General features: G+C 33.9%; 2 protein-coding genes across 4 annotated transcripts; one reads left to right on the plus strand and one right to left on the minus strand.

The window, feature by feature from the left end:
- Positions 1-55: 55 nt before the first annotated feature.
- On the plus strand, positions 56-4,846 carry LOC128192625 (uncharacterized). Its single transcript, XM_052865459.1, has 5 exons — positions 56-1,550; positions 1,720-1,787; positions 2,128-2,272; positions 4,359-4,486; positions 4,670-4,846. Exons 1-5 carry the CDS (start codon positions 1,498-1,500, stop codon positions 4,735-4,737), a joined length of 462 nt encoding a protein of 153 aa, XP_052721419.1. The 5' UTR covers positions 56-1,497; the 3' UTR covers positions 4,738-4,846.
- A 403-nt stretch (positions 4,847-5,249) lies between these two features.
- Positions 5,250-25,618, minus strand: LOC128192622 (putative carbonic anhydrase-like protein 2). 3 transcript variants are annotated; one of them, XM_052865455.1, is made up of 11 exons: positions 25,334-25,618; positions 19,811-19,864; positions 16,857-16,913; positions 12,411-12,550; positions 11,480-11,668; positions 9,494-9,589; positions 7,339-7,405; positions 6,906-7,060; positions 6,364-6,474; positions 6,077-6,116; positions 5,250-5,958 (listed from the first exon to the last, which is right to left on the minus strand). In XM_052865455.1, exons 1-11 carry the CDS (start codon positions 25,443-25,445, stop codon positions 5,936-5,938), a joined length of 1,044 nt encoding a protein of 347 aa, XP_052721415.1. In that variant the 5' UTR covers positions 25,446-25,618; the 3' UTR covers positions 5,250-5,935. The 3 variants fall into 3 exon arrangements, with proteins under 3 accessions (XP_052721415.1, XP_052721416.1, XP_052721417.1); XM_052865456.1 differs by lacking the exon at positions 25,334-25,618 and adding an exon at positions 19,948-20,122; XM_052865457.1 differs by lacking the exons at positions 16,857-16,913; positions 19,811-19,864; positions 25,334-25,618 and adding an exon at positions 12,874-12,919.
- Between the last annotated feature and the right edge of the window lie 473 nt (positions 25,619-26,091).

The following is a 26,091-nucleotide window of genomic DNA, read 5'->3' on the forward strand; positions in this document are numbered from 1 at the left end:
TAGACGTTATATGTATATTAGTATTTGAGCAAAATCATTTGGGATGGTTTTTGAAGAGGAACAGTGCATTCCATCAATGAATGATATTGTGAAATTGACAGTTCTGCATATTTTACATACAAAAAAATTAATAAGAAAATAGCTTTTTGCAGGTGCATAGGGCAAAATTTGCTATATCTCAAATGACCAGTCTGAATATTAATTCAGAAATGGTTTAGACAGTTTGTTTTTAAATTAGAAATTCCAGTTTGAAGATATGTGAAACCAGCTACAGAATCTTTATATCCAAATAAAAAATCTAGAAATTTCCTGCAACATTTTTGTTAAAAAGTTGTAGAATTATTAAAAGTTGATAAATATGATTTTTTTTAAAAAGGTAATTCAGTTTTTTCAATCACTTTAAAATATCAGCGGTCCATCCCTAATATCTGAAGTTTGCATTTTGCATTGATTCCAACCAATGTTATCGACTTAAATTGAACGTGTTGTGAATCTGTTTAAGGATCCTTGTGGTGAAGACTAACTCCTTTGTTTATAAAGACTTGTTTAATTAATTCAACTCGGGTTTTAAAAAACAGATCACAAGGATCGTGACTTGCTTGTTTGTAGTTTTTACCAAATCCGTAAAAGAAATAAAAAAGTTGTTTGTAAAAGTGCAATTTTTTTTATGAGATAGCTGTTTACTGTCTCAATGATTGAACGTAGCATTATTTTTGAAAAGGGGGAGGGGGCAGACTTGCCCGAAATTTCGACATGCTAAATATCGGGAAATTATTCATGATAAAAATATACCTAATACCTATAATTAGGTATGGGGTAATTTTTTTCATGAAAAAAAAAATGGATAATATTAATGATAGGTACCTGTGCCTAAAAATCCATTGTAATTGTTTTGTTAGTATTTGTTATTTGTTAGTATTAGATAAGAATTACACATGCATGAACACATTGTTGCCCACCAATGTCCAATGAATTCTTTGGATCTATTAAATTATTTGTCTTTTACACGTATATATGTTCTCTCTCTGCATTTTGCTCTGAATCTCCGATTTAATTGTTTCAAGTCTCGACGAGGTCAAGTTGACTGCAATTCTAAACAAGCATTGAATGCTTGCATATTGTTATCATTTTGATGTAAAAGTTAAATTGTACAAAAAAATCAAATGACAAATTGATGATTAAAACAAGTGGTAAATTATTGTTCAAATTACACTGCATGTTTTCTAGATAATAAACCACATTGTTTGCAACACTCCCAACCCAAAACAACGTAACTGTTACGGTGACGCGCCATTTGTCATGTAACATTGTCCGTTCCACCTGAAGGGTTTATTTTTCGAAAAAAATATCAGCTAAACAAATCCAGCCTTTTGATTGGTGCATGTTGACAATCCTACATCCTTAAGTAGACGATAAACCGTATTAAACTCAACTGTTTTAATTTAATTTTCTAACGAAGAACAGTTCAGATCCATTGAAAAACATATATATTGTATCATGCATTCCATGAACTGTATTGTGATTTTGGTCGTTCATATCTATTGTTTCAGGTGAGTAACATACAAGTATATGGGGATATTTGAAGTTTTCTTCATTTTATAAATACAATCATAAGCCATTTAAATGTTAATCACAACATATCTTACCATAATGATTTTCTACAAAATATCTTTATCCATAAATAAAAATGACTAAGATTTGATAAAACTTCTGTTGTAGTTTTTGTAATGGCTGGATATTACATGCAAAATCTTTGTGTAAAGAAATGAATGACGATAGTCCAGTGGGTAAGATCTTCAGTATTATCAAGTATATTTCTTCAGAAATATTTATACTCATTTTAACTGCTATGAGATTTAACACATTTGAAATGACAATCGCTAGTCTAATGTATTGTTTAAAATATATCTTCATCTTTTTAAAAAGTATAATGATTTGATTTGATTGAAACACCCCCCCCCCAAAAAAAACCCAAACAAAAACCCAAAAAACCCGTAAAAGAGCCTTTAGAAATCGAAGTTTGATTATTATAAAAAGGCAGATTTAGACAACAGCATTTTTCTTCCTCATAAACTTTCAAATGAAATTTTAATAACGCTTTATAAAATTTATTCGTCAAATTTTCAGTGAAAAACATCACTATTACCTACACAATACGTAACACATTCTCGGAACCTTGGTATGTGTATGAACGAAACGTGACGTCGTCAGATGGTCAACCGTTCATCCGGTTTATGGAGCAGGCAGCTGATGACGACGACACAAATTACAAGTAAGTACATGTATATTTCAAGCATACATTAATTATTGACTTCAAAATGTGTGTAGATTTAAGGTTGATCCTTTCAGTGCTAGAAATAACTTACATGTACGTATGATTTATCAATAACCTACTGTGTACATTCACTTCCGTTTGCGTTTTCGAAACACCTGTTCTTCCCGTCAAGGATACCTTGACAATCATTGGCTCATAGCCCGTAAACGACGCGTGTGGTCATTAATATCCATCTCGACTTCTTGAAGCTCCACCATCCCGTAAAGTAATGAAGTTCATAGCCCTTTCTTTACTATTCTATCTTGTAAAACAAAGATACAAATCTAGTCGCAATTTAATATGCATAAGATAACGACTGAAAATAAATTTTGCGCCAATATTTCCTAACATCAATATATAATAGGCAAAGAGTCAAGGGTACATCCATACTGGTCGATAGTGCACGAATTTTCACACTTTCCCCCACTTCAGTATCGATTCTTTGTAAAACTAAAACTTTATACTGGGATTCGGGCCCCGGCACACATAGGTTTTGTAACATCAAGGCACCATTAAATTGGTTGTTAAGAGGATCCGTTGCCAAGACGACGAAAGATTAAAATGGAAAATTATAACTATACTTAAGCCATACACAAACAAAGAATTCAGGCCCCGGGATCACGGACTTACGTCAAAATTTGTACACTGTCTTATTGTCTTGTGATTGAAAACACCAAAAAAAAAAAATGAAATGCTATTGAAATGTGTCTCCATAATACCTTGAAAGTTACAAACTTTTAGCAATGTTTATTGATGTATTATAATTATATGAATGAGTGAAATTTCGACTTAGTTCTAAAACGCTTCATGATCTCGAGGCCAGAAGTTGTCAAATTGTCAATTTTCAAATTATAGAAAAAATGGTCGAGAAAGGTACATGTAACAGAATGTACTATGAAATTGACACTCGTTGCTACGATAACAGAGTAGAAAATTAAAAAAAAGATTGAATTTAAAAGGTTATCATTTAAACATATTTTAGTATTTGATTCTTTGTTGCTGTTTTTATTTTTAAAAAACATAGCAATGGTCTTCTTTTAGGCAAAATCCACTTTCAATTCATACTGTGTTCAAGTTATTGACAAAACTGGCGATTTTACTTATCACATAATTTCAAAATTGGTACTAGTATCTTTACGTGGCTATGAATTTTCGTATTTACAAAAATAGATCTTATATGAAAAACTTTTCATGAATGAAAAAATATATTACTTTCTTTGTTCAATGAGATAAATGGGTTGCAATCATTGTAGAAAAATTAGCATAACTCGCTGACGGATGGGACTTTAAAATAGATCATCTCTGGTCAGGGTCAAAAGCGTGCACATTTTATTTGCGCAATATATACATGTACTATTGTTCAAATGAATTTTCTAATCGGTCTAGTTAAGAATTTATTTTATGCCAAAACGACTATAATCTGTCGCAAGTTATTGTTTACATCCAGTTTGGACGATTTTTAATTAAAAGAAAATCCTACATGCATGTGAAAGAAGTACAATTGATATCGATGAAAGGGAAAATATTCAAGATATCTTTAATAAAACTCTATCATTTTTCACCTGGAAAATATTAAGGAACAATAACAGATTTCTTTCGGAGTTTTATAATGGGGAATGCTGACATCTTTTTTTTTTAATTCGGAAGTCACTCGGAATACCAATTTTTCATCGTTATCATCCGGGTACTTTTATATCCCTCTGCAATGCAAAATGCCCGTATACTCCTTATTTTTAGCCGCGTATTAAAACCTGATAAGCTAGAGGGGGCATTTCAAAGGAAAAACTTTTTAAAACTTTGAATGAACATCGTTTGATTCCCAGATGTTCATTAATATCGAGTAGTAAAAGCAAAATGTGAATCGAGGAAATCTTGGGACAAAATATGATGGATTTCAAATTATGAAATTTTGTGTAATATAAATAAAACGTATGCACGTTTACCAGAAGTTAGTCAATGGAAGTCATAATCCCATTTATTAAATAAAAGATTAAAAATCTTAATAAGAAGATTTAAATTATAATTAATCCTTATAATTTTTTAGGTTTTCCACAACATACGACAGTAAGCACGGGTATATTATTCTAGGCTTGGGTAAAGAGGGGCAATGTGGTGGCTCCAGTCTCACTTCCTGGCAGTTCAAGAAAGGGCCATCTACAATCCTTTCTACCGGTAAGCTTATACGTTTTAAACATAACACCCCCATGTTGTTTTGAATCATAATATAGGAATTAATATAAAATCAATACTAGCAATTCAAATTGACAGTTGTAATTCTATCTAGTAATTCATTAATTTCACGAAATGCTACCAAATAAATTGTATTGTACACATCTAATTACACTTGTGTTGCAGACGTGAGTCGGTATATTCCCGAGGACGGAGACCACCTCATCATGGATTGCGTCATGGCGGTACTCTAGCCAATCAGATTGCATTGGCACCCAAATCAGAAATCCACCATTTATTTTATATTTATATGTCATCATTATTAATATGTATGAACTTATTATAAATGAAAAATGAAGTGATTGTTAGTTTGTTGAATTATTAAATTCTTTATGAAAGTGTAATAATTTAATAGTTCAAATGTATGGAATACTTTGCGCTTACCTGATTTGTTTTCTTTAAAATGAGCAAGTTTCACTTTGAAAAGTGATTTAAATTGCGCTTGGTGGATAAATTTGTTGCAATGTTTTCTTGGATGGCAGGATTGAAAAGAATAGGAAACCCGATTAAACGGTTTCATTAGCTAAGACGTAGCAAAGGAACGCAACGACGTTTAGTTAAGGGACAGTGAGTCTTAGAGGTGTTTCTTTATCAGCGTGTACATGTATATTTATCACCGTTCCATGAATCATTTAAATTGGTGTAAGATTTTTAATAGATCAATAAAGAAGGAATTCGACAATCAAAAAGTAAAGATGAACAACACTTAAATGTATGTATTGTTTATTTTATATTCATACTAATTTTGTTTCATACATTATAATATTATAATATCTATTTTACATAACAAGTAAATGTTAAAATCAATACGTGCAAACAATTTGAAAAAAAGTTCGTAACATATTGAATAAACTTGAAAGTCTAACAAATCGAGTACTCGCAACAAAGGTCCTGCGTATAGCAAATTTACATGTGTACATGTTAAAAAAGAAACAATAAAATAGTACATACATGTACACATACATGTATTTTGATACAAAACAAACAAAAGAAAAAAATGACAGGATACCAAACTTAAGCTGTCTATTATTTCATGTAATAGATGGAATACTAAGGTAATGCTTCACAAAAGCGTGGGTGTATCATAATTATCTTCCTACTTCACGCGATATAGCACCTGTTTCTCTGAAAAATCCACACACTATTCACATTTATAACAGATTTGCATACAGGGAGCGTTCGAAAACAGCACCGGGTAGTGTCAGCATTCTTCTGAAGGAGCGCGCCAGATAAAGCGTGAATACTGATAAATGCCAAACACCACAGGGTTTCATAGCACCAATGTCAGATGAAACTCGAGCTTCGATCTGCTGTTACTATCCGGCTGATCTCCGTATTTGCAGGGACTCTTTCTCGCAATGGGCGTATGACTCGCAAGAATTATTCCCCTTGTCATGAAGTGAACATTTCATTTACTACAACGGAATTGACACGGATTTACTATATCATTGTGTTAACGTATGCTTGCTGGCGCTTTTGAAAGAATCTTACAATTTTCAAAATAATAATCTTAATACAAGTACAATACCTTACCTTTGTAGCTGAAATGCTGTTCTATGGAACAAATGTCATTCTAAAAAAAAGAATAAATTAATTTTAGACTAGCATGAAGACTGGAAATTAACTTTATAAGGTCTTGCATTGACGGTTTTTAAAGACATCATAGAGACTATTTTTCTGTAAATTAAAAAAGGTCTGTTACACAATTGATACTAACTTATTAACCGTCTGATGGTAGATTCTTGAATGCGGGTCTCACAAATATGCAAATATAAAAGCAGAGCTTAGGATGATAAAATTCTTTTTCAATCGAAACTTACTTTCTGTTTGACATTGATATTAGTTCTAATGACTCTCTGGTTTAATGGCATCACCGCCCTGGTGTTTGTGTGAATCCAACGCATCTCTGGTACAGTTTGGAAGAGCTTCATCTGTAAACAAGTGGGTATAACAATAGAATTCTAATGTCAAATCGCAGGTACAAACAAAGAATATTATGGCTATTTTGTGTTTATCACATCTCATTTAATCAAGTTATAACTGTGGTTTTGCACTTTTGGGATTTGAAGCATAAGCCATGATAAAATATAGTCGAGGAAAAATTATTCAAGGTCCGCTGACTTTGGCTTTGATTGGTAGCATAAATTATTAAACAAATTCTGTTTAGTATCATGACGCACTTTGTTGATAACAATATTAATGTCCATTGTCACAAGATACCATAAACAAGAGACAGTGAGTTCATGAGCTGAAGGCAAACAATGTTTGGTTATTATCTTTTGGTGATATTTTTTGTACTCATTTTTTATTTAGTACTTTTTTGCATTTACTTATTTAAAATTCTACAGCAGTCTTTTTATACCTGATCAGCAGATAGGTAAATTGGTTTGTTAAATATTATCCACGTCACACTCTCTTGACATCCGGGTATCGTTAACGATCCTTCATACGTCATATACTCCGTGGTGTTGGGAATAAGGTCAGTCAGTGTGAAGCCACTAATGTTCGTGTTGTTACCTGAACAAAAAAAAAATCCATTTTAAAAGATCATTTGTTTTTATTGATGTAGAGGATGTTTCTTTTCATAATCGTCTGCGATAATTTCGAATTTGCATGTCTGGATCAAGGCAATTTAATTCATTACACGTTTCACAAATGCATATCACAAGAGGGCAATGATATCGACAACTTTAAAAAGAGTCTTTGAAATACAAATTCTTAGGTGTGCTGTTTGCCATTTTCTAAGCCATTTGACAAAGGAACGATTGTTAATGACATAATGGGTTAATAAATACCTTTTGTTGGTATATTCCTCAGTCGCTTTGTTATTAACTCCAATGGATAATTCGATACCAGTCCTATCTAGAAATGGAAGCAATTTGTAAGGTTTGAGTGTAACTTCTTTGAACAATTTACAAAATACATGTAGTTCAGAAACATTTTGAATAGCATGTTCTCTCATAAAGCAACAGCAAATGTTACCAAATTTCACTAATGAAAAAAATGCAATGTAAATATATTACAGTATATTGGAAAATTTTAATTGTTTCCGGTTTTCTACAATATGTCATTAAAATGGTTTTGTAGTTGTTGAACTCTACGATCCCATCCCACCCCAAATATGTAACCGACGATCATTCTTTATTCAAAAGCCTCATAGAACCATAGAAAATTTAATCAACAATGAAGCAGCATCCTTTACATAAAATGTTCTGAGGACTCTCTAATAACAGAAGCGTGATTCATTAATTGTGGGCAATACCAATAAGACATCACCATTGTGGGACCCAGAATCATAAACAAGCCAATACCAGCATCGTAAAATCAGACTTAAAATCACAGTAACGCCATCTCCCGACTCTTGGATCACAGTTTTCATATTTATAAAAGTTTTATAACTATTCTCATTCAATAAAAAATGTTTCAGCTTGAATATTGTGGTGTCATTAAATCTACAAATGGAAAATTAGAATGAGATGGAAATACTTAAATATTGCTTTTAGGATTAAACTAAATGGTGTTATACAGATATGGAAATTGTAGAGAATTGAGGTTTATATAAGCTTAGCATATTGCACAATCGTTAAATATAACAGTTGTAATTTACTGGAATAACTAGCTTAATCATTATTGTAACATCTGTGAATCAAACCAATACAGTTCTTGCAATTAAGAAAAGTTTTGTAAGACCAATTAAACGTGTTTATGTCTTTTATTCAAATGTCTACGGCAAAAGGATAAGTCCTTCTAAGGTTCTTCTCTGTTATCAAAGTAAGATCGGATGAATCACAGTTGTTAGGAGATTAAAATGTTGGTACAATATATAATTTCAATGATCATGTTTTTTTTCCTTCCTGTATGTCCATGTACACAATGTTATATTCAATATGATTTTACAAACAAATTATACTCTCACAGATTTGAGTAAAAAACCCAGTGAAAGCACCTTTGTTCTCACTTACGGTCGCGTACCTCTTACGTTAACAGAACAGATAAGAAAAGATTATTAGAGCAAGTCGGGTTCATCCTTTTTACGACAGGTAGTTATCAGGCTGCCCAATGGACATCATGCAAGAACAGAAACGCATGGATTCCTTACAAAACTCTTTTGTTTTGCCTCGGACTAGAATGTCTCGACGTCATTGGATGAATCGCGTCACGTGGTTGCCTCATAAATTTCTTTACAGGGCAAGCGTCAAGATTCAAACGGCAACATGGCGGACGTAATTTTATTTGAGCTGATTTTTTACACAAACGTTCAACCATACCTTTAATTTTTAAGCCCCAAAATATTTAGAGTGACCCCCCTTTGCCCGTGACGTAATATTATGATCCTACAATAGCATTGAGGTTTGCACAAACGACTGACGAGGAAGGTAAACAATTAGAGAATTAAGCTATGAATTTAATTGTTATATATTATCTTTTGTTTGTTTACATATCAGACTGTAGGTCCTTGACAAAACAAAACACTTATTAGGTTCGTTACTGACTGTTTACAGAAATTTGTGGTGTCGGTAAAGTCAATAGAAGGCTCGGCTCCGCCTCGCCTTCTATGGACTTTACCGACCCCACAAATTTCTGTAAACAGTCAGTAACGAACCTAATAAGTAATAGTCTAAGTATGGCGGTATCAGTTTAAAGGTTTGAACAAGGATCTAATTTTCTGCGGGATGGAACGGACTTTACAAAGCATTCGAAAAGCATGTTTCTTGTTACGGCGTTCATTCTGGCCCCGCCGTCACCAAAATTTTTAAATCACTCATCTTAGTCATCAACTCATCTTAGTCATCAACTCAAATCCTTAAAAGAAAAGTGCATGAATTTAATTAAGGTCAAAACTCAGACTTGAGGTTGAGTATTGACTTTAAGAAAGTTGATGACGGTTGGGCCTGACTGAATTAAGAATTTCCAAAATGCAAGAAAAAAAAAGCAAATTTTTTTCATTACCTCAATAAAAACAGCGATAGCAACGAGGCCCCTTACGCCATTTACAGCCTCGTCCATTGTTCTGTAAACCTCAGAATTGTATCCTATTATGTGCATCTGTAAAATAAACATTTGAAAAATGAAATTCTTCATATGTAGTTCCATTTCTGAGTTATGACTGCTTGTCAAATGTATGTTAAGGAAAGTGCAATCACGTAGCATAATTCTTTTGTCAAAGAACAAATGGAGTGGCCAATTGCAACAACTATTGGATTGATCATATATTTTGCTAAAGAAAAAAAATTAAGAACATTTACTTTATAACGAAGGAGTGGCAACCACCGCCTGTTGCTACGTGCCCGAGGTGTGAAAACTGATTATGAATGTTAAAAAAGAAGTGAAAATGATTATGTAATATTTTTAAAATTTTTAATTTTAAAAAGAAATGGCTCTTTTCACACCCATGCCACTCTAATTCTTTCGCAAAACTCCTACAAAGCACGAAAGAGAAAATTAAAGGAAGGACATTTAACAAGTTTTATGTTGGAGTGAGAAGATTTGTGATAATTAAGTAAAGTGGCTGACACAGAGAAGCGCAGAAGGACTTCTATAAGAACAGTATTCACTTTGGACACTATCGAGATGTTCTAATCTCCACGATGATATTCACAAAATAATGCCCCAATTCTCTTGTATATCATTTTTTAAAACATTAAAACATGCACTATGCTTAAAGCGTTTTAAAAGGTTCCTGATATTATTCTGTTAAGGTTTCCCAGAGGGTTTGTCACTGACACAGACTAATCAAAGCCGAAGAGATGCGAGCCACCGGCCTCTTGTGGGAAATAAAAACTTCAATTACATGCGATCTTTTTCTTCAATTTTGTGAGAGCATTTCAGAAATTCTTTCAAAATTTCATAAAACATTTAAAAAAGAACCAATAAAGTAGGTTCAACTCATCTTGAATGACTAAGTCGAAATCGAAGCCAGTCTTGCGTTGTTGTATTCCTGGCGGAGTTGAGGGATAAAATCATGCATTTTGTGGAAATCAACAAAATATCATCGACATACGAAACGTTTAGTTTTCTTCGTTATAATGCAATTTTCTTTACAAAATACAAAAAATCATAAATCCCACAGCTTGGTGTTTAGTTATTCTATCGTAGGCAATTTTGCCAAATATGTTTCATATACAATATATACTATTATGATGCCCTTCTTAAGATTTTCAATATATTCGTCAGTGCTTACTACCTATTTAAGGTATATCACTATAGTCAGGTTCTCTTTACACAATTGCGCCGAAAAATTTAGTTCCATCATGATCAGCAAATGCAACATTATAACAAATGTTTAAAATATCGATGTATATATGTAATACGTGGAAGAAAATTAAACTAACGTTAAATTATTTTTAAAAAAAACACATTTCCCCAAAAAATGTAAATGTTAAGTATTAACATTCCTACGCTAGCTGCTTCCTCGGTCTTTTTCACTAAAATATAGATTTTTCTTCGACTGACTATTTTTTCATTAATGAATATTGCTTATATTATAACAATAATTATATTACTTTCGTGATTATTGTTCGTTGGTTATCACACAATCTCTTTTATTTATTTGTTGTGTATGAATATGTTTTCCCCCTTTTTTTAATGAGTGAATGGTTACACAAAACCTGCACTCGTGTACACTGATTTTATGCACTGATGCATGCACTGTTTGCGAGTGAGGGGTGACAGTATTTGCTACGGATATGAAGAACTATATACGCCAGTTTCTTAACACTTTCAGCGATTTTAACTTAAGAGATCGGCTGAGCACAATGAACATTCAAGTAATTTAGAAGTCGAATATCTTGGATATGGGGTAACCCATATCTATTCTTGTTATATGACACCAATCACATAATCCGCATATGATACACATATGCGTGTCAATGGAGGCGAAGTCGGTCGTATATATCATTGTAGTTTTAAAAAAAATAAAAAAATTGTTTCAAGGACCTCTGCTGTAAACGATTTGTTGTTTATCTGGTGTTCGGACGCTCGTTGTCTTCTTCCGAAATGAAATTTGACATCTGTGATTCGGAACATATAAGAGAGGGGACCACCAGTGACGTTGACCTGGTTCTTGACGTCATTCATAAGGGTCAATGTAATATCATTTCCTGTATTCTGTAGTTTACCCTGCACCTGCAAAATTGAAATAAAAATGGTCTTTTTGTCTTGTGAAATACAAAAACTTATTGAAAAACAAATGATACATCTAATTTTGATGGTTACTAATAGACTAAGAATAAATAAATGAAATCAAATTGTCATTAGAAAAGGTGTAATTAAAGATTTTTTCAGATTAAATAAACAAAAAGTGTGTTTTGCAAAAGAGAAATCGAGTTTGTTTTACTAAAATTGTAAATTTCAAATTCACATTGAATGTAGGCCCTATAAATCGAAGTTTATTTCGTACAACAATATTTCGCGATCTTCTTATAAGAGATTGGTTCTCGGCGATTTATTTTCACGACCATGCAAGCTTGTGTAAATAATTTTTTTATTTCGCAAACACGCAAAACATTAAAACAACTGTTTGCGGCGTGAAATATTTGTCAAGACGAGCTTTTGCTGCAAAAATAGCGAAATTTTACCGCAAGCGAATTTCAATACAAGTCATGTAAAATCTTTTTGCAAGTAACGACAACCCAACAAACAACTACATAAATTGAATTGAAAAACACTACTAAACAAATCAGTAAACTGATAGTAACGTTGATTTAATGTGCAAGGAATAAGGTTGAATATAGACAAAAACACCCTTAAACAAATAAGTAAACTGATAGTTGCGTTTGTTCAATATGCATGGATTTAATAAAAAAGACCAACAAACCCCCCCCCCCAAAAAAAAACAACAACAGTCGAGACCATTAAGTAGACTTACAGGGGGAGAGTTGACGACCAGACGCCCTAGGTTACTATCATAGAGGAGTAGATCGGGCTCGATGTTGATGGGAGACTGCTGCTTCCCCTTAGAACACATGTGCCAGTTACCAGCGTATGCTTCACCCCAGTACTCTGGACCTACAAAACGAAAATGAGAGGTTCACACACGTTGTCAGCACGACATCTTAGACTCTCTCTTGATTTTAGCTCGAGTCGAACCTGATTTAAAACAGGACATGGATCAAATTCTTACATAGGCAATGTTTGTCTTTGTAACATTTGATGGTTGGTTCGGACATTTCTTTCTGTAGATCAATTTATCATTGTTTTACTCACGGAAATATTTCTTTAAAGAAGCAGTTTAAATTTCAACCATTGCTATGATATACACCATCAAACGAATGCTTTCCTACCTCAAGGCTGAACAATGACTAACAATGTAAGAGTACACTATATCATACTTAGAAACAAATGTATATTCTGTCCATTCATAAAATAGTATTCCAAAGTAACAAATCATTCCCAACTTTTTATACAGAGGCTAGATAATGTCTAATCGTCCAACACATAGATGTCCCCTGACGGACATTAAGCAATGGCCTCACAGACGAAGAAAGATCACGATCTCGTCACTGCGGTGCGAGGCCAGCAGGGCTACAAACGGTTGTACGGTGACATCAGATCTATCTTAGGTTTGACTGTATTGATTCCATCCTCATCCGTGCAAATTCTAACCTTGAATGGTCATTATCTCGCAGTATTGCTTTAAACCTAATGTAATCATCTTTACTATTAGTAAATTAGTGACACCATTGTACACTTTTGAGTGTCATACTTTGATTTTATTGGCAGTTTTCTGTTTGAGTGCCTTTACCCTAATCATAATGCAATTATAACAATCAAATCTCTCTATTTTTGTTAATAACTAAATAAGTTTTTCTATTCATTACACAAACATCCCATAGCAATCAAATTTCTCTACTTTTGTTAATAACATGACTAATTGCATATACAGAATAATGGTAAATCATCATAAGTTGAATTCAAACTTGTTAAACAAAAATCTTGGAGCTTAATGAAAATAGAACCAATCTAGCTAATTAAGAGTCTACAACAACCATGCAACAAGAGGCATGCGATCGGAGCGGGGAGAAAGTCTAACTTATCAAAGAGAGCAGTTTATCATGATTATGTAAACAAGTCCTCTAATGAAACGCTTTCTATGGAATTACCGAGCAGATCACGTTACCCCTTCAAAGCCAGAGTGAGCAACATTCGGTGTTCTCGGAAATCTAACAAATTCTATCTCATTAGGTGACATTACATTTGTCGGGTTTCTGTGCTATCTTTGACGAACATTTCAATCCGATATTTAATGGAAACCTGTCGCTTGTAATCAGGGAATGTAATAACTTACTGCTCACGTAAAGGAGAGCTGGTTCGGATTCGTTTGTGTCGTGTGTCACTCATCTGTCCTATAATTAAAGAACGGCAAACACTCTGGAGCTGTCTTGAAAAATGACTTGTCATCGCGTTACGGGACGTAGGGGGAAAACAATGCAAAAATTAACAGGCGGCGAAATCAACTTCTTTCTACGGAGACAATGACTTTGGAATGCCTGGTTTGGTTTGATATTTTTTCATTGATTAATGAAACTGTTTACAGATTTTTTTTATTATTTGAAAAATTTCACTAAAATTGATTTCAAAATAAAATTTTGACATTGCCAAAGTGAACTCTTAGAATTATACGAGTTAGAACCGATTCTCTATAACAGTGTACATCACGGCGGTCTTTGGTAATCATTACTTATATTAGATAGAATCAACAATTGCGATTTTAACTACATAAATACAAATGCTCCCAATACAGTGTGCAAAAATTAACATTACTAAAGAACAACATTTATTAATAATCGAGAGAGAACTTGAATAACACTGCTTAAAATTTAATCATAACGCTTAAAAACCAATTTCATTTAACAACGTCATTTCAATAAGTTGTTTCGTGCTAAAATATTTCACTAAAATACAATATGCTCTAAATGTAAAGATTTTGTATTTATTCACATATTCACAGAGTCTGAAAATATTACAACCGTCTTCAATTTTTAATGGTTGCAATGAGATAATAACATTACTACTGAAAACCATTTTCTCCTAGAAAAATGTTTCATGTTGGTATACAACTTTGGCTGGTTTCATTGCAACATCGGACTAATTTGAGGAGTAGTAATTTGCTTCCCAAAGATCAAATCAGTTTTGTGTCTGGCCTTTCGTGTTTCGAAGACATAGTCAAAGTCATAAATTTTCCACCATCAATTTCCTCGACGACTTAACATGTAAAATGCATTTTCCCCGATTTTGATATGTTTTCATGTAATAAAGGCTTCACAAAAACGCAATGTTCACCATTAAATCAGTGTTCGATCAATGCTCGGGTCAGCCAAAAAATCTCTCAATCTGGGCTCAAAAGCCTCTCAAGAACCGCTTGGTACTCAGGGCAATAATAAAGCTGAAAGCTACGTCGTTTTAAAACAACTATTTCTTGATGATCACTCTAAAGAAAATGTTTTGAAAGTGTGTTCAAACACTGTTAGACAGTCGGGGTAAAAAAATCAAAATTAGATTAAAAATGAAATAAAAACACGCATGTTCACAATTCACATGCTAAACGAAACTCGCACACTCGGAGATTTCATTAATGTGTTAATGTTAATCAGAGTCGTAAGAGATATATACGCTCTAGACAATAAAGATTGCAATAAGGGACTAAGAAAAAATCACATTTAATCTGACCAAATAAACAATGGCCAGAAGAGGACGACCCAAGACAAGGAATAGCCTGGCTACCCTGTTTAATTAAAATAACGAGCGGCGTGCGGGCAGGACTGGCGGATTCAGGTCTGCGAGGGCTCCACCGAACCATAATCGATCCCCGTCATAAGAAATAAGGCTAATGTTGGCACAAGGACCAAAATTATCCTCTGTCGTGTTTTAACACAAAATGAAAACTGTCCATCATCTGAGAGTTTTCTAGAGTGGGCGACTTATTGGTTAAACGGCCGAGTTTACGTCATATACGCGTGTTGTAACTTTCAGGATCAAGGTATTATAGTTAAAACAAGTAAAAAGCTATCAATGTGACAGCAAACCGCCCGGGTTTTCTTTTACGTGAACAGTATCCATAAATAATCCATTTGTAAACTCTGAATTGATAAACACTACCTATCCAGAAATATGGAGTACCCTTAATGCAATAGTCTGCAAAAAACTTTTAAAAAAGAGCAGGTAGTATTCTTGGGAGTTGATTTTAATCAACTCTCCTATGCAGTTACTCAGTCAAACCGAAAGTGAAACAGTGTTTGGACCTCAGCACAAATCATTGCTGCTGACAAGACTTTAGTTAGTTCTTGAAATTAATTGATAAATTCGATGTAATGTATGCTAAAGCATTGTTTTTCAAGGAAACTTATTTATAAATACCTTGAAAATAGTCAGATTTTAAATGGTACGAACAATTTAAATTTTTTTTGTAGTCGTATGTATTCCTACGCCAGAGTTCAATATAGTCTCGTTCAACTCGACGCTCGGCTGTCTCCGTAAATCCTTGTCGGAGATTTACGGTGTCAGCCGAGCGTTTGGTTGAACGAGACCAGAGTTCAATATTGCTTGGATCCATACAATTTTCGAGAAATATTTCTATTACTAATACATAGTTTGATTAAATCAATTTTATCTTTAAATATTATTTAACATGATTTATATGGGGGTTTCTCGACATTCTTGTCGAAAAAGTCCAAAAAATTCATATTATAAAAATGTGCGTGATTCAAGTTAGAAACTAAATGTACTTGTCATGCAAAATGACGTATCATTGATTTTAAAATAAATAAACATCGACAAAATCAACTCCCGTCGTCAGTTCTTCAGTACTTTGATTTTCATAAATTATCAAAAACTAAATATGCACATCTCAGATATATGTACAATTGATCTGCAAAGTTATTCAAATGAAAAAAAAATCGGTATATCATCTCCATAAGATTAAGATACCTGCAATTATACATGCAAGTACTTCAGTTTGTCCAAACAAACGCAAAAGTACAACATCTGAAGACATGCTACTTTACCATTATAACAAATAGCTTGCGTGTGAGAACGTATTCCGTGCCGCGGAATTACCCAATCTTTATGTTGCAATATGTCCTTCTACTTTAAAAACAAATTTCAAAGACTAGGATACACGTATTAGAAGTCCCATGGGCCGCATAGCTGATCTTCAAGGACCAATGGAGAAAGATTAAAACGAAAATCAACGGTTTTTTTAAGAAAAAAAGGGATATTTGATTACGGAAATGAAACAAAAATTCGTTAAGCACCTACATATAGAAACATAAACGATGGCAAAGTGATGATTTATTAAAACTGTATATACAAGTACCTGCTCTTCCTCCATAGCCCCACCAAGTATCCCAGGGGAAGGGGTACATTCTGGAATCTGTAACAGACAACACAGACTATGTACAAGCAAACGGAACCTGTTAAATAATGCTTATATAGTATACGTATATGTTAAATTAAATTGTTATAAGACCACATAGTTAATACCATTATTCTACAGTTGATATGTTTAATTTTTTCCTACGATTGCTAACGTCTTCCATTAAACACCATTTAATGGACAGCGGCAGTTTTGTTTTTCTAATGACCGTACCATCTCAGACAGGAAATGATTTGGGGTGTATACTGCTTATGAAAGTCTACTCAAAGTAGTCAGAAATGTCAAAACAAGAAGAACTAAGTGGCTCTCCGTGGCTATCATTGATATTTAGGAAAAGAATCGCCTTATCTTTAATCAGAGTTGTTACACGCTTCTAAATCTGACATGATAGGCCCTATTCATAAATGTCATGTTGCTTAGAATTCATTGCCTTCTAACAAACTAACATATAACGAAAAAGCAATGAGAGATTCATGCTTAATGATGCGGAGCACACATACTAGCGTATGCTCTTTTTTAGATGAATAACCAGCTCACGCAGAAATGAATGATATTATAATTGGACGACGAGAAAATTAAAAGACTCCCCGAAACGAAACACATTGACAAACATATAAAATTAGTTTTAAAAATGCAAGCATTATACGTAAGTATTATGCAAATCAATAAATGATAAGTTGATTTTCTTTTTTAAAACATTTTCGTATAGAACCCGGGATGAATCGGAGTTTTCTCCATTTTTACACAGTACTTCATTATCTTGTCGCAGCTTGAAGAAATAGAAATTTGGAGCAAAAGAATGCAAAGCCAAAAAATGTGCCTTTCCTCAACAATGTCATCGCATTAGCTAGCCGATATACCAATCATAGTTAACAGGGTTAAGTATAGTTACACGACATTTCCTTCAAATTCTATTGAATTACAAGCCCTTTGAAGCATGTAGGGGATATTCGATCATTGCGATTGGCATCAATCGAGGTCTAATGAACGCTTTATCAGTAGCTCACGTCGACGCTTGTTTAAATTAAGGAAGCTCTGCGATGTAACCAACCCTGCTGTCCATATAATGAGATTATAGGAGCAGATCTCATCTTTTGATTCGAGAATGGAGTTTGAGAACAAGTATGATCTTGTCCGGCAAATATGATCTGTAATTTGCACGCAGATTTATCTTGACTTCTGTGACATTCCGATAACGAGATTGCTTTATAGGACTTGATGAGGAGAAACCGCGGAGTGGATGCTTGCTCTTTGTGTTCCTGGATAAATGAATTAGATAAAAGTAATAAATAAAATTGTTGATTTTCTATCATATTTATTGAAAATTCCTCGAACTATTCCACACTCGATGACTGGGCCAAACACAACATAAATTGTGTTCTTTAAAGGAACAAAATTTTAAAACATATTACATTGATACTTGCATACAGTTTCTACAGCTCAAACTGTAATTGATTTCCCCTATACAATAATTAGCTATTTGCATGGTTAAATCAATTTAATGCTGCAGTTTTACATATTTACTTCTCCTGTTTGTAAATATACTTCAAACTGTATGTTCCACTTTAATTATCGGTCCTTTACTCACAGCGTCTGGATCAGACTCGAGTACCGTCTCAGTCAATACTCACAATCATACCCGATTAACAAATTAACGGATCAATAGATTAGCAACAGCGATCGCTAAATCGGCTAATTATTAGATAAGCTACCTGCTGAATCTCAAAATGATACCCTAAGCAAGGTACAACCGTATCCTCAACAGGTATCAGTTGTAAGATCGCTAAGTTTGGCGACTCCTAGAAAACTTCAGATCGATCCCAGAGCGATCACAAACTTGATTGCTGGCATCAAGTTCTACCCAGACTAAGTAAATCCTGGCATTAATCAGACTCGCCTGTCTTCACACCGTGCAACAAACCCCCAATTGTCTAATGACACAGACAGAGCCCAACTAATTCTTGCCGATTACGTCACTTACTGAAACAGTTAATGTTATACATACATTGCATTCCAATTCTGCATATATATTTCTATAAACGTCTTTTTGTGATTTTAAATAATAAATATTGACTATCCACTCCCATGTCTACTGCCTCTCTAACCATTATATTAACGCGCTTTGAACAATAAATTAATGAAATCTATTCACGAAACGGATTTCGTTGTTCAAAAGCAATAAAAATATTTCATAAAAATAGACTAGTTCTGTGCTGCTCTTTGTAAATTAAATTCGAAAAAATACATGATATAAAATATTAAAGAATACCGGTTTATGCATTGACTTCAAAAAGAATTTCTATATATATACATAAGTAGAGAGGATCGGTGTTTATCTATAGACTGCTGCCTTAATGCTTTCAGGTAAACACGCCATAGAGGTATGTAAAATACTTTTATTTGAAATTCCAGCGAAAACTCCGTTTCTCGCGACAACGCTGTGTCGATGGAAGCCGAGAGACTCCGAGTATATTCAATTTGCTTATTGCCTGGCGCGCTTGATTACTTTTTAACATCAAAATGCATTACACTGGATAAGTGGAAATTTCAGCTGAATGGCCTGACTGTGGAATTGATTCTATGGACAAATTGAGAATGCTTGTTCTTCTCCATTAAACATACTAAATTAGGACATGGAGCGCTATTGTAGGCAGCCTCATGTTAAGCACACGGACAATTGAGTTCCTATTAAAGCGCTGGATTTTGTTATATTATTTAACAGTTTATCCGCATTGTCACACAAAGCTTTACAATGCTCAAGTGTGAATTTCCGTTTTACTGATTGACAACTTGTATTCGTTGCCCCATTTACAAAGAAAATCATAAAACAGTATAAGAGTACCAGAAATACGCTTGGATGCCAAGACAAATAGACAATATGTATTCATACTTACGAGCCTTCATCAAACTGGGTGGATTCTCGCTGTCATCTTGTCCTTTTGAATTCCCTTTGAAAAGACAAAAATTCAGAATGTTACAATGAAATATTGATTCAGAAATTCCATTTTTTCTAAATAAAAGTGGGTACTACCTGTTGTCAGGCTTATAGGAATCAGAACGCACAAAAGTTCAAGGATCACCATCATTAGATTCACAGTTCAGATGCTTGTTTTCGACTGAATGCCAAAAGACATGCGGATCAGAGACATTTGACGAAATAATCAATTACTGAAAAACTTGAATACTTTCTGAGAATTAGAATCGGATTGGGCACGTGAACCGAGTCTCTGCTTTTCACAAGAAATAGGCGGGGCTAAAGAAAATGCAAATAAAGCAAACCATTGCGTCACAGACGTTGATGAAAGCAATATCACACATGACAATAATATTACCAATAATAGATCATTGGAAAGGAGCTTTTGCTATGTTGTAAACAAAGTTTAATATCGTGTGTGCATGTAATCTTCAAAGCAGGTCTGTCCGCTTCATGCTCTCCGTTATTGTGTTTTGGCACACACAACCAACGATAAAGTCGCAAATCTAAAGATATCAACTTGATAAATCTATCACAATTACTCGAAAACAATTTGTTCTAACACATCTATACCCATTTTCTTAAGTAACAAAACCGTGTAATTATTTGAAGCTTTCTTTGTTCTGTGATATTTGAATACACACAAAACTAATTCACAATCAATGGGCCCGCACCTGAAACTAGGCTTTGAACTGATATTGACTAGCACAAAGAATCGGATACGGAAGGAAGCCGCTTGTTTCCCGGCTCAAAGATTCGGCAGAAAAAGGAGAATATAATTTCGATACAAAATCATAAATGAAGCTATGTTATCGGTGTTTTAATTAACAATTTTTTTCTCTCATCGATGCCGACATTGATGTTGAGTATAGGTTCTAATGAATCCCACAGGAAGCGGGGATTACGATAACATGCATTCGCCAAGGATCAAGTCCCCTTATATCCGCTCTACGTATTCCACATGTCCTAATGCTTAAAAGCTTTTTGTGAATGGCCGCAAATTGATATCAATTGCAACTGAAGCATCAAATTTACACAAGTGCATGTTTACTCATTTTGAAAGTTGCTATATGCTTTTCAATCAAAATAATATAAGCCGGTTAGGTAAATGCAATACTATGTTTGGGGGCGTCAACAAGCAAGCATTTGTAAACTTGTTACTTGATACTTCATTCCTACAATTATCTCCTGGCTTGTTTACCATTTATCACCGCCTTTTCAGATTTTGTTCAAGTTTTCCAATTGTTTTGTTCTTCTTTTTATATGGCAAATATATGCCATGTCTAAGTCATAATATGTTAAATAACACAGCATTGTTCCCAATGAAAAATTGTGATTTGACAATTTGTATACTAGTATATATACATTGTCTATATTCTCACATGCGCATAGCTTACATGTAAAGTTTTAGATTGCATTTTGTTACTATTGCAATAAATGACCAATTCTACTCTTTAAAGAGTTATTGTTTTATAGGTGAAGACAGACAGGTATAAACGAGATTTAGATATGATTACTTTAAATCGAATTTGTGGCAACACAATACGTAACAATGAAGAATGTAATTTCAACTCTGAATTTTCAAACATAGTTTTGATTAAGATCAACTTATATAAAAGTTATTATGTTTTTCCCTTACTAGTATTAGTTTTTTCACTTATCAATATTTTAACTTTTGAACAGGTTGTAATTTTACTATTTTCAATAAGACAAAGTCTCATGGCCTATTGGTTTCATCGGCGATCAAAGATGTTTTGTTTCCATCAATACTCAATACCCTGGTTTTTAGAACGCAGTTCGCAGTTCGCAATTGAATAGTGAACTGCATTCTAGAACGCAGTTCGCAATTCAAAATTTAGAATTCATATTTGGGGCCCGAAATTTTCAGGGGCATCTACTAGTGGTATTTCACTACCACTGTGAAAATATGGCGATGCAGCTAACTCTAGTTTTTGAGAATCGGGCTTATATGCAATTGAATAGTGAACTGCGTTCTATCTAGAACGCAGTTCGCAATTCAAAATTTAGAATTCATATTTGGGGCTCGAAATTTTCAGGGGCATCTACTGGTGGTATACCACTGCCACCATGAAAATTTGGTGAGATGTTCTTCTCTACTTTTTGAAATTTTGGCCTTTTCGCAATCAAAAAGTGAACTGCGTTCTAGAGCGCAGTTCGCAATTCGATTGCGACTAATCATAAGCATATAAGCCCAATTCTCAAAAACTAGAGATAACTGCATCACCATATGTTCACAGTGGTAGTGAAATACCACTAGAAGATGCCCCTGAAAGTCTCTGGCCCCAAATATCAATTCTAAATTTTGAATTGTGAACAGCCTTCTAGAACGCAGTTCACTATTCGATTGCGAAAAGGCCAAAATTTCAAAAAGTAGAGAAGAACACCTCACCAAATTTTCATGGTGGCAGTGGTATACCACCAGTAGATGCCCCTGAAAATTTCGAGCCCCAAATATGAATTCTAAATTTTGAATTGCGAACTGCGTTCTAGATAGAACGCAGTTCACTATTCAATTGCATATAAGCCCGATTCTTAAAAACTAGAGATAGCTGCATCACCATATGTTCACAGTGGTAGTGAAATACCACTAGTAGATGTCCCTAAAAATTTCGGGCCCCAAATATGAATTCTAAATTTTGAATTGCGAACTGCGTTCTAGAACGCAGTTCACTATTCAATTGCGAACTGCGTTCTGAAAACCGATTGCCTGCCCTGACTCGTTGGTTTCATCATTAGATGATATGTGTTGGTTTCATCAGTCATGATTTCATCATTCTCTTAAGTGTCTTGATTTATGTCTAGTTTCATTCTGACAATGTGAAAACCTTTCTGTTTCATCACATGTCAACATGTTTTGGTTTCATCATCAATCAGTGTATGAAAATTTTCTGTTTCCTTTCCACTCAATTTTCCTCATAAATGTTTCCGTGTATTTTCTGCATCGTAAATCAACTCTTACACAAGAACCGTTCACGACCAAATGTTGCGGGAAAGTTGTAAATTTATGGCATCAGAAACACAGCGTTAATCGTGCGTAAAGAAGTAAATGGTGTTCGATTGTCAAAACGGCTCTTTCTGGTTGTTAATTACATCTTGTTGATGGGTAATTAATAAATTTCTTCTATAACTGATAAACGGGGCTTTTTGTGATCACGAATAATCGACCTAGAATCTATGAAATTTCTAAGTTTCCCCAGAACGAGCTTGACAGTGACGGCGGTGAACTTGGTTTTAAAAGCTTTCTAGGCTTTGATACGACCGCCAATTATCCATTTTAACTGCTGAAGTTAACAGAAAATCCTACATCTCAAATCCAAATCTCCATTGTAATTTCAACTACCAATAAAATGTTTGCTTTATTAGGCTCTTATAAGCGAGCAAAAAGTCAATGAATGTGTTCTTCAAAAAACAGTTTAAAAAATTCAGCAGGAAAGGGCCAGGGTGAGATTGGGTTGGGACAAAAAGGATTTTTGAGAAAAATTAATATGAACAGAGATTTTGAATGACAGAGTTTAACGTAGGGAACAAAACATATGTTGATTTAATTATATTGTCATTTAAAGTCCTTTATAAATGTGATGCCGTCATTCAAATCAGTGCTCAATTATCGGGGTCGACAACTCAAGTTTGTGAATTTTGACTTTTAAAATAACATTCCTTTTTCTTTTTTAGAAAGTGTGCTTGTTTTAATTTTATTCATCAAATTATTCACTAAAGCATACAACCCTAGAATATGGCAATTATGTATGTTTACAGAAATCTTGAATTTGTATGTTTATATTCATAAATATGTCGGTTTATTGGTCAAAATTTTCACCGTTTTTATAATTACAAATCATGTTAGCATCCATTTAGCATACCAAGTTGTTTTTTTTAATCATTTTTTCGATTATTTAAAGAATTGATGTCATTATTTGCTTCATTTTTTTACAGGCGTCGTTTTACTTAATTTTTTTCTTTTTAATTGTTTGCATATATCTGTACATTTTTTTGTTTTATTTTGATGTAGAAAAATAAAGCCCATAGAAGATCAAACGTTTGTACCAGACACTTGGATACATGTATATTGGAAACTTTAAGATATACCCATGTATAGATATGTGCTTTCCTTTCTCTGTAGTTTATGTTTGATATGCCAACCGACTAGTATGTTCTGAAAGCATCTACATTTCGACCGAAAAGGGAAATGCTTTATAGGCTTTGAATAATTAACAAAACTTATCAGTTATGAATGTACGAATTGAAATTGACGACATAAATTTAATAAATGTTGGAGAAGAGAAGTCTAAATTTTTTCAACACGCCAAGGAATTAGATAAAACCCTGCATCACCCTGCGGATTGCACATCAAACGTAACCACGGCGAGATATTCCGTGTGTTTTATAATTCAGGGCCCCCCTGGGAACCGATCGTTACCTGGAACTAATTGATACACCTGTGTGATTGCGCGGTCGGTGCGTTTATCGTATGTAAAAGTGATATTTTAGGAAGCAACGCATATGTAGAAATACACTGGGAAGATGAATTTGCACTGCATATGGTCCTTATCACAGCAGAATTAGCCTGCCAGCTATTTATGGTATATATAATTATCTATGTGTATAAATAATTGTATCACGAGTCAGAGTTAACGCCTTTTCGAGTAGCTTTAAATATCGCTCTCTTCCCAAAAATCAAAGGTTAAATTTTTAAAAATAAAAAATTAGATAAAATTTCTATTTTTTCATAGCGTGATTCATTTGAAAAATTTTTTAAAATCGAAGAAATGAATGCAAGTCTACGGAGACATATACCGTAGCAATTACTCGGGATAAAATGACTAGTTTCCCACTCAGGAATATTCCCAATTAAATCTAAGCCATCATTCCGGCACGCATATTCCTGAATTATTGAAAGAAAACAAGTCCCAGGTCAGCCATTTCAGCCAGGATCAGAAATTTGTTTTGGGACATATATATTGCCGTGATTTTTCGGAGACGTCGACGAGTTAAAAGATGCTAAAATTGTTTACTCACAAGTGTCAGTAACAAAATGAGAAATAATCCACGGGTCTACGGAGATGTCAATCACAAATATATAATTCGCACAAGAAAATGTTAAAAGCTTTCATTAGTTTTACTAGGTATTTCATTGAGAGTACGGCAGAATAACGATCCTTATAATGTTACATTAATGGGTAAACAAAATAGATAAAATTTAAAAGTAAGATGTATAAAAAACATTTTTTTTTGGAATTCATGGAAATTATTTCTCCCCAAAAAATTATCAAATCATTTCAGACAAAGTCAATCCAAAAAATACGTAACTTTCGACATCAGTGAATTCAATAATTTGTTAATTTGAGGAAAATGAGGATGATATAAAAATGGGTATAAATGGTACAACACACTAGAATGATGTTTCAATTAACAAACTTCTTACCTGTAAATAACAAAAGGAAGACCACAAATCCCGGGTCAAATACCATTTTTGTCTTAGCACTAAGAATCTGAGTTTTCTCACTTCTAGGCATAGAGACAAGAAAATCCCCCATAAAAGCCCGTATCCATTAACGCTACAAAATCTCGCGAGACCCAATGGAACAAGTCACACACAACCGAACTAAGAAACGGGGATCTCAAATTAATGTCAATCAAATCAATAACCGCCAATTATATTGATCCTCTGTTTACACGTCGCAGCATCACCCTCCCTAAAATTGTTAAAAGGACGAAACTCATTAATTGGCGCTCGTCTATTTCAATAACGCGAACTGGTTAAATGAACTAAGGAAGGCATTCATTTCAGTGGTGTCATTATTGCAGAATGACAAATTGTTCATCAGCGGGATCTGCTTCCTTCATCAAGATTATTTGTCCGATCACTGTACATCTGTTCGTACATAAAAAACTTCAAAAACTACCCCAGTTGCTTTAATCAGTAATTCAGTTTGAACGTGTAATTTTCTGGGACGGTGCATCACCAACCTTTACGCCTTACAAGCGAAAAGTCGTAAATTACCTGATGCTGTTATCAAAGAGAATTTCAAAACGCGACTTTTTCTGTAAATAAATAAAGATAGGCATCGGATAAATTGGTCGGAATACAGAACCTTCTTGAGATGCATTTATCATTACTTTTTTAAAATGAAGTTGTCATTGATGTTAATGGCTTCGGTGAGTTGCTAAAATGCTATAGCT

This window comes from Crassostrea angulata, chromosome 7 (assembly GCF_025612915.1).
Source record: "Crassostrea angulata isolate pt1a10 chromosome 7, ASM2561291v2, whole genome shotgun sequence".
Lineage (NCBI taxonomy): Eukaryota > Metazoa > Mollusca > Bivalvia > Ostreida > Ostreidae > Magallana > Magallana angulata.

Coding starts and splice junctions, on each gene's coding strand:
- LOC128192622 (XM_052865455.1), bottom strand. CDS start 25,445: ATGGGGGATTTTCTTGTCTCTATGCCTAGAAGTGAGAAAACTCAGATT. Junction 12,551..16,856: donor GGGCTATGGAGGAAGAGCAG/GTACTTGTATAT, acceptor TTCGTTTTGTAG/GTCCAGAGTACTGGGGTGAA. Junction 11,669..12,410: donor TGGTCGTCAACTCTCCCCCT/GTAAGTCTACTT, acceptor TCAATTTTGCAG/GTGCAGGGTAAACTACAGAA.
- LOC128192625 (XM_052865459.1), top strand. CDS start 1,498: ATGCATTCCATGAACTGTATTGTGATTTTGGTCGTTCATATCTATTGT. Junction 1,788..2,127: donor GAATGACGATAGTCCAGTGG/GTAAGATCTTCA, acceptor TCAAATTTTCAG/TGAAAAACATCACTATTACC. Junction 4,487..4,669: donor ATCTACAATCCTTTCTACCG/GTAAGCTTATAC, acceptor CTTGTGTTGCAG/ACGTGAGTCGGTATATTCCC.